At 30.4% G+C, this 8,700-nt stretch overlaps 2 protein-coding genes across 6 annotated transcripts in view; one reads left to right on the forward strand and one right to left on the reverse strand.

The window, feature by feature from the left end:
* LOC108752114 (protein CLEC16A) overlaps window positions 1–6,054 on the forward strand; it is a 7,661-nt gene extending 1,607 nt beyond the window's left edge. The window contains exons 4-14 of one of the 2 annotated variants that reach the window (XM_018492740.1): window positions 475–632; window positions 809–1,038; window positions 2,749–2,938; window positions 3,159–3,812; window positions 3,896–4,022; window positions 4,122–4,276; window positions 4,375–4,536; window positions 4,632–4,770; window positions 4,931–5,234; window positions 5,306–5,436; window positions 5,499–6,054. In XM_018492740.1, the coding sequence (XP_018348242.1) occupies window positions 475–632; window positions 809–1,038; window positions 2,749–2,938; window positions 3,159–3,812; window positions 3,896–4,022; window positions 4,122–4,276; window positions 4,375–4,536; window positions 4,632–4,770; window positions 4,931–5,234; window positions 5,306–5,436; window positions 5,499–5,938 (2,690 nt within the window). In that variant the 3' untranslated portion in view covers window positions 5,939–6,054. The remainder of the gene's footprint in view (window positions 1–474; window positions 633–808; window positions 1,039–2,748; window positions 2,939–3,158; window positions 3,813–3,895; window positions 4,023–4,121; window positions 4,277–4,374; window positions 4,537–4,631; window positions 4,771–4,930; window positions 5,235–5,305; window positions 5,437–5,498) is intronic. The other variant, XM_018492741.1, reaches the window with a different exon arrangement.
* Window positions 6,055–7,443: 1,389 nt separating this feature from the next.
* The window catches only part of LOC108752115 (hepatocyte growth factor-regulated tyrosine kinase substrate-like), an 8,560-nt gene continuing 7,303 nt past the window's right edge, over window positions 7,444–8,700 (reverse strand). Inside the window, exons 10-12 of one of the 4 annotated variants that reach the window (XM_018492745.1) lie at window positions 8,321–8,619; window positions 7,800–8,112; window positions 7,444–7,736 (exon numbers count right to left, since the gene is read on the reverse strand). In XM_018492745.1, the coding sequence (XP_018348247.1) occupies window positions 7,606–7,736; window positions 7,800–8,112; window positions 8,321–8,619 (743 nt within the window). In that variant the 3' untranslated portion in view covers window positions 7,444–7,605. Of the gene's footprint in view, window positions 8,113–8,320; window positions 8,620–8,700 lie in introns of all 4 variants that reach the window. The other 3 variants (XM_018492744.1, XM_018492743.1, XM_018492742.1) reach the window with 3 other exon arrangements.

An 8,700-nucleotide genomic window follows, 5' to 3' on the forward strand; every position in this document is an offset into this window, starting at 1 on the left:
AGACAACCGGAAAGAACGTTGAATGCCTACATCTGTGATGCTTGATTTCAACTACCTGAAAATGAATTCTGAGTATAATCTATCGTATAGTCATTTTTCGCGCGCACGCTGGCTGTGTTTATTTGTATTTTAGGAACATTAAATAAAGTTTTTTAATTGCAATACTGATATACTTTGCGTTTTATTATCGAGATTTCTCGGGGCATGTCATATTAGGAGCACAATTTTTTAGCTTTGCGATTTGCTCACTTTTACATTTCTTTAATTTAAAAAAAAATGGAATTTGAATTAAATTTTATATAACATTATCTTAAAGTTTATTAAATTCCCTTCAAAATGACTTATTATTTTTTTTAAATTCTGCCTATAGACTTCTAGCATTTATTCAAAATGAGCTCGGTATCTCATAATGGGGGGGGGGGGCCTTTCCTCTAAGTGATTCCTAAACAATTTGTTAAAATTTATTGTTTTCAGATTATCTATTAAGTAACAATCATGTAAATAGTATAATAGTACACAAATTTGACTTTAGCGATGAAGAAGTAATGGCATATTATATTAGTTTCCTGAAAACATTGAGTTTGAAGTTGAACGCACATACAATACATTTCTTCTATAATGAGGTAAACGAGGTACACGCATAATGATATTCTGTGCTCATTTTTTAGTTATTCGTAACTTGTGTTCATTGATTGTATAAATAGTACAGTAATATATAATAAGATATATGCAGACATGTCTATGTTGGAATTGTCCACTGATTTTGTCACTGACAAAATTATTATAGCAAGTCTTTTTTTGTCATTAGCATACCAATGATTTCCCACTGTACACAGAAGCAATCAAATTTTTTAATCATTCAGAAGGTATGGTGCGCATAGCTGTAAGAACTTTGACTCTAAATGTGTATCGTGTTGAGGATGCATCTATGTTAGCTTTCATAAGAGATCGCACTGCTGCGCCATATTTCAGTAATCTCGTATGGTTTATTGGTGACCATATTATAGAATTAGACACCTGTGTCCGAAATGATGCCGAGTAAGTATCGATATTGAAACATTTTTCTGTTACAATTTCTATTATTCTAGTAATAATAACAACCTTTAATATACATGATTTTCTGATTCTCTTCTATACACAATGAATTTAGAATTACTTTTCTCTCATCACTCTTACAAGTATATAAAACTTTATTATATTGAATGATTTTTATATATACTTTAACATCTTTAGAAAGTATTCATAAAGTTAGTGTGTAAAGTGTGTATTAAAGAAATTATATATATATAAATGTTATAATTAATTACAATTGGCAAAAAGAGAGAAACGCACTTTCATATTAAAATTTAAAATTTTGAAATACAAGTGATTTAAGGAAAAATATTTTATACTTTAAAATTCTAAATTACAAAATAAGCAAAAGTTCAAGTATTAACTATACAAAAAGTGCTATTCAGTAATTTGAAAATGATAATTTTTTAATATACATAAATAGGTTATTAATTGTAATATACCTTGGATATACATTGCATTTACATTTCCAACAATTCGTTTTATTATTGATATTACAAGATTGTGTTACTAAAACTTACAACTAGTAATTAGAAGAAACATTTTACTTATTATTTAACATTTGACACAAATATTACAGCAGCATTTTAGCACAAAATTATTTAAATTAATTTTTTTTCATAATGAAATTCCTGCAATATAAGAGAATTAGAAAGTTGAAAATAAAGAAATAATAGAATTTCACAACAAAAAAATTGAAACTTCAAAATGAACTTCAGAGGTGCTCTTGTCGAAGGATGTGCACGAATGGAGGCTGGCAATGCATTAAATCTATTTTCTAGATGCTAAACTTTTTTTTTACGGAAAGGAGAATAAACATCATTATAATTAGGATTAGATGTTCTTAGTATTTCAAAGAAAAGAGATGACACGATCATGTATATTAAGGAATAATAATAACATAGAAAAGTAGAGATCTTGAAGCCGGTACATCGAAAAAATAAGTCGGTAGTTAAAAGCGAAAGAAGTTTAATTGATATTGATTGTAATTAAACTCTGACACCAAGCTCTATGTCTGAACGTCTTTGTTTCATTCAACGTTCTTGTATATACATACACTCTCCAACAATACATAATCTCGCTTTTAAGATTTAATTATATTAAGCCTTGAGTCTACGAAATCATTCCCAATTCTCAAACGGAGAAAAATTGACCAATTACATTAATCATGTGATTGTATTATTTTAATATGATTTGCTAATTCTTTGTCCAACATCTTGACATCACACACACACACACACACACACACACACACACATAGAAGGTTTTAAAGTAGATTATTAATAAAATTAAATTTCAATTTTCGATGAAATTAAACAAGATATTATATTTCTAAAGATGCACAGTAGCAGAATAATGGCATCTACACATTTCAGCCCTAAGTACAATTTATAAGATATGAATATAACATTTAATAATTTGATTCCTTTTTCTTATTTTTTTATTCTTATATTGTATTATAATGAACAACTTAAACAAAATATTTAGGACCAATTTAATTAGATTTTGGTGTCAGTTTATTTCTTCCACTTTTAACTACCGACTTGTTTCTTCGGTATACCAGTTTCAAAATCTCTATCTTTCTATAAATTAATCTAATAGTTATTCTGACAAATCTTATTTAAATTAAACCCCACAATAATAGTAATAATAACAATAATACATGCTTCTTTTTAGTCATCAAAGTCAAAATAGATTGTCAGATTTGGTTGCCGAACATTTAGATCATCTTCATTATCTAAATGATATTTTATGTTTGAATATACCAGACTTGAATAAAGTTCTATCAGAACATTTATTACATAAACTGTTAGTCCCATTGTATGTCTATTCTCTAATGAAATACAAAAATACGTGCCAAACTCAGGTAAAAATCAAATTTTTATCTCTTTTATTATAAAAGTAAGTAATTAATGTATGAACTTATTTTTTTAAGCAGTATGAATTTATTTTTCTTATTTCGAGATATTTAATGTTTTAACCTCTTCACGCGAGTATTTAAAAATATTATTAAAAGTTAATGAGCTTATTTTTGTGTTATAAGGAGATAATATTTCTTTATAGCAATAATTAATTTAAATTTTTAGGATGAAAGAAAACACGTCAGTGTTGTGGTAGCGCTTTTTCTACTTTCTCAAGTCTTTTTGATAGTATCACATGAACCTCTTGTACATACGTTAGCGATTGTAATGCTCATGTCCGATTTAGAGACGATTCAAATTGGAACAAATAGTGTTCTCGAAAAATTTGGAGATATATCGAATAAATCTGTTACCTTCTCACTTCCGAAAGAAACATTGAAAAAATCTTGGGAAATTTTAAATGAAATACGCTCAACATCTAAAGAATTGCAAGCCCGGGAAAGCAGTATAAGAAATATAAAAGAAGTAGTTAAAAATGCAATTGACGAATTGCAAGAATTTCATCACCCAAGCACGTCTTTTGATGATGCTTCAACCCCTATAAATACTCCTGTTCTTACAAATACATCATTAAATACAAGCATTTCAAGTGAAGAGGATTTAGAGGAAATTAAGCATGAATTGAATGTAACGGATGAAGAAAAAGAACAACGCTTAGCATTGGAGAGCCCTTTACCTCATCAAAGTCAAAATAACGTATTTGAATCTTTAACAAAAAAACCATTTCTAGAAACAATAACCAATTCCTTATTATGTACAGAAAATGATTATGCTGCATTATTCGCGCTTTGCTTATTATATGCATTAGCTAATAACCAGGTAATTATAAATTCTGATACGGACCTGTTTTATTCATAAATGTTTTTTTTTTTTTATAATAATAAGTCAATTGTGTTGTTTAGGGTATAAGTCATAAAATTCTGGATATAATCTTATCTCCATTTCATAATAATACGTCGACGAAAAATTCCTATAATGATTTACTCATGGATAGATTGATTCATATTATAACTTTGAGTTGTCAAACAAGTGAGTTGTAGCGATAATTTCATTATAATTTATGTGAATTTAATATTTGCATATACCACAAAATTTTCAAGTTTTATAAGAAAATTAATTCTTTTTTAGATTCTAAAGTAAGGCTTGTTACGTTAGAATTAACTATCAAGCTATTAACACAACTGACAGTATCTGAAGGACAATGTCTATTACGAGAATCGCATCTAGCAGTCATTGAAGCAGCGAAAGAACAAAGCACATCTCTGCTCAAAAATTTCTACAAGGTGTGTAAATGATTGAAATTGTACTAAGCGGAAGTTTTGTTTGCCCCTTGACTTACAAATGCATTCTGTTAAAAATATTCTATATTAATTTTGTTTAGAGTGAAGACATTTTTTTGGACATGTTTGAGGATGAATACAGCGAAATACAAAAACGACCGTTAAATGTCGAATGGTTAATGATGGATAGCAATATTTTGTTGCCACCTACAGGCACACCTATGACTGGAATTGAATTTAGTAAAAGGTTACCATGTGGTGAGGTAGGAACAAACACAAAGAAATATATTTTTAGATGAAAGCTGCAGAAAAATCACATATATTATATAAGAGAATAAAATCATGAATAATTGTGCAGGTGGAAAGGGCACGTCGTGCGATAAGAGTTTTCTTTTTGATAAGAGAATTATCTCTGATACTCAATATGGAAATAGAAACACAATTACCACTAACTAATCCAGCTAATTGCGTACAAGTTAACAACGTTCTTGATCTAAGTAAGAGTTATCTATCTTAACCACATCGTTAATTATTAAAAAAGTGACAGAGTTAACTTGTTGCAATATTTGATATACAATATTTTTTATTCATTGATCATGGTTATAAGTAAAATTAGATAAACAACATAAAATTTGTTATTTATAATTTTGTTTACAGATAACAGTGATTTGATTGCATGCACTGTCGTGTGGAAAGATGGTCAGAAAATTCGCCGTTTCTTAGTTATTGATGTTGTACAATTAATTCTTGTGGAACCTGATATCAGTAAACTTGGATGGGGTGTTGCAAAGTTAGTTGGTTTTTTACAAGACATTGATGTGGCCGGCGACAAGGACGATTCAAGATGTTTGTACCTGACAATTTACAAACCATTAAGCAACAGCACGGGCAATCGTATACCGTTGCTGTCGGCTAAATTTATTTTTGATGATCATATCCGATGTATGGCAGCTAAACAAAGGTTAGTCTTGTAGCAAACGTCAAAGTCGTATTATCATTTCAATTAATTAAATCGATCAAACAATAATTTAGGTTGACAAAAGGACGAATAAAAGCAAGACAAAAGAAGATGAATCAGATTGCAAGATTGTTGGATATTCCAACGAGTATATCTCATTGTTCAACGCCACCCAATTATGCTTTGCGTAGTTTGCGACATGAACGTAAGTTTAAAACTAGAATTAATCAGCAGAATCTTCGTAAATGATCGATTTAATTCTTTCAGGTATAATCGGACGTGGTCAGAGACTGCAGAGAGATCAAGCAAGGCCGATGTTTACGGTAAATAAAGTTCCTGGATTTGCGGCACAAATGCGTAGAGATAATATTAAGCCGATGCTATCGCCGAGTCCCAAACGCGATGATTTAAGTTCAAATGAGAAGATTCATGAAAATAGTTTGCGATCTAGAGATGGTTCACCTAAGATGCCAAGACCACGGAGCGAAGAGATTCCTCTAGAGGATATGTGTACTCGGAAAGCTTCTCTTACGTCTAATGGACTAAATGTAACGCACACATGTCCAGAAAGAAGGGACAGTCAAGGTGCTTGCTCGAATAATGAATCCTTGTGTGTAATTAGGAAACATTCTGAAGAAACGTCTTTCACATCTCCGCAAAGGCAAGAATCAAAACCACGTAGAAAAGGTCAAGTGGAAACTGTGTGATTGAAACTAGGCAAACTAATAATTCAAACTAAACGTATCTTTAAAAAAATCTTAAGAGGATGAATGAAAATGTGTATATGCTATACTTCTGACTTAGTAAAAAAAGCTTCTTGACTAAATTAATAACAAAAATTTAGTGTTTATGAATTTTATCTCATAACGAGTAAAATTGTAATTTTTATGATACTTTTATCAAATATGTGATAATAATATCAATGAACGCTCTTTTCAATGAAAGCTCTTATGACTAACACAGAAAAAAATAATGAGGTGGAAGCTAATATTGTCGCACTTTTCTTTGTGTTAGAAATCACTGAGATTGTCCTTATTTATATAGACATCTCTTACATCTTAATTTAACTAAAATTCATTCGCGCTACACATCACTATTCCATATAACTATCACTTTAATGGTAAAGAAATCGTGCAACAATTCTCGTAATTATTTCATATATGTATATGTATCCCTATTTTAAGAAGATTACAGTTTTTCTATATAAATTGAAGAGTAAAGAAAGTTATATAAGGTTCTTTAGATGATATTAATCATTTATAAGTAAGAAGCAAAGCCTATACCGGTCGAAGTCTATCTGAAGTGCTTTAAATAATTTCACGTGAATTTATATACCACGTTTGTAGTCTCGAATTGCACACCAAATTGATTTTCCGGACTTAGAAATGCAACTGAACCACCATATAATAATATCACAAATTAAATTGATTAGCAATTTTATAATATCCTGCTCAGTTGCATCATTTTAAGATCTTAATGTATTGAAAATCTGTAAATAAATTTATTGCAAAAAATATTACCTCGGTTGGGAGTCGAATCCAAGTCTCTTAACATTCCGTGCGAGCGCAATTCAAGATACTACAAATGTGTAATATATAAATTCATATGAAATTATTTAAGACACTCAAGATCCAGCTTCAACCGGTGTAGGTTGAATTGCTTCTTATTGTGTATTCACATTATATGATCCTAATAAATCGTTTATTATTGTTTAATCATTTATATTTTAAATAAATTCCCAAAAAATTAACCTTTTGACTGTAAAACATAAAAAGTTCAATACTTAAAAATTGAATACAGAAATATAGACTAAGTAAACTATAATAATTTATATTAGAAATTGTATTTTTATTTTGCATTTATGTAGGAGTATATCCTGTACATGCATAGTTACATGTTTGTTATAAACAAATTTTTTTTTTTTCAAAGAATAATGTAGTATGAAACAGTTTTTGATATCATAAAATGCACAATATGTATTATATAAAACTAATCTGCAGCGAATTCATATTTTCTAACTTTCTAATGATATAATATTTCTTTAAATATATATTCGTATTTTATTCTGATATTTCTAAAAACATTTTGCTATTATGTCAGTAATCAACAAATATAAAATTATAACTTTATTACCAGAGGTAAAATTTTTTATTTGTTAAAATAAGCAAATGTTATCTTAATATTTAATAATAATGTTCTTTATAATGTTCTAATTTAAAAAGAAATTTTTTCTGCCTTTAAGTATATTGTACATAATATTCAATTTAATTTAATCGAAAGAAATTAGCTCTGCTGTTCTAGGTTTTGTTTCTTCTGCATCTTGAGGAGTTTCGTTAGTTGTAGTTGCGATTGGAGGAGCAGGTTGAAATGAAATTTATTTCACAGCAGGAATTTGAGCCATTCCTTGCATTGTTGGTACATTAGGCGTTTGAGAACCAGGTAAGGTTTGACTCGCTGCAGGAACAGGTCCGTTGTTAGCTCCGGCAGACGGCACTTGAATAACACCTGAAGATTGGGATGATATAGCAGTATTGGAAACATGCGTTGGTATTGAAGCTCCTTGGGTACCAGATAAGGTAGATGATTGTGATCCTATTTGCGATGACAGACCAACTATGACACCAGTAGGTACATGACTCCCCGAAGCTATCGGACCTGATGAAGGGCCCATGTGTCCTTGAGGTATTGGAGGCAGCCTGATTTGAGTCAGAGGAGCAACCTGCTGTGGCATTTGAGACGAGGCGCCTTGTTGAGGTGATATATGTCTGCCTGCTGAAATTTGTCCCGATGACATATGTATCGTCGGGCCTTGCGGAGATTCTATTTGATGATTGTTCGGTGGCTGAAACTGTTGAATAGATGGTGTCATTTGAGGCAGTATCTGCAAAAAAAAGTATTCTAAAGCCCGTGGTTTTTACAATATATTATCTAAAGGTTAAAGGTTACTAAGAAATTCATAGATGAATTTAATTCATTGATGAATCTCTTGGTAACCTTTAATCTTTGGGTAATCATATATTGTGAAAATAGGCCAGACTTTTTTTTTATCAATAGAAAAGGCAAACACATTTAAAAGTTTACAGACTTACTATTCCTGGACCTGATATAGATACATGACTTATATTCTCCTGTCCTTGGATGGATGGATCCGGTGGTTGTTGTTCCGGATTAGAAAGTGATGGCATCATATGCACTGGCAGAGTACTCATCGGTGGCATGTTATAACCCTGCATAGGATATTGGCTCATAGCTGGTTGTCCATACATATAAACTCCTTGATTTGTAGGTGACATCGGATTGTAATTAGTTCCTGGATTCGGATAGCGTACGTGACGAACAGGCGATCCTTGAGAAGGTCCCATAAAATCTGGAATACCTTGATAACTTCCTATAAAAAATAGAGATAAAATAAATAACTTTAAGGGGGGAGCCTCATGTAAAATGAAATTTTTTAGCCATTTTTTTTTTT

Source organism: Trachymyrmex septentrionalis, unplaced genomic scaffold, assembly GCF_001594115.1.
Source record: "Trachymyrmex septentrionalis isolate Tsep2-gDNA-1 unplaced genomic scaffold, Tsep1.0 scaffold54, whole genome shotgun sequence".
Classification (NCBI taxonomy): Eukaryota; Metazoa; Arthropoda; class Insecta; order Hymenoptera; family Formicidae; genus Trachymyrmex; species Trachymyrmex septentrionalis.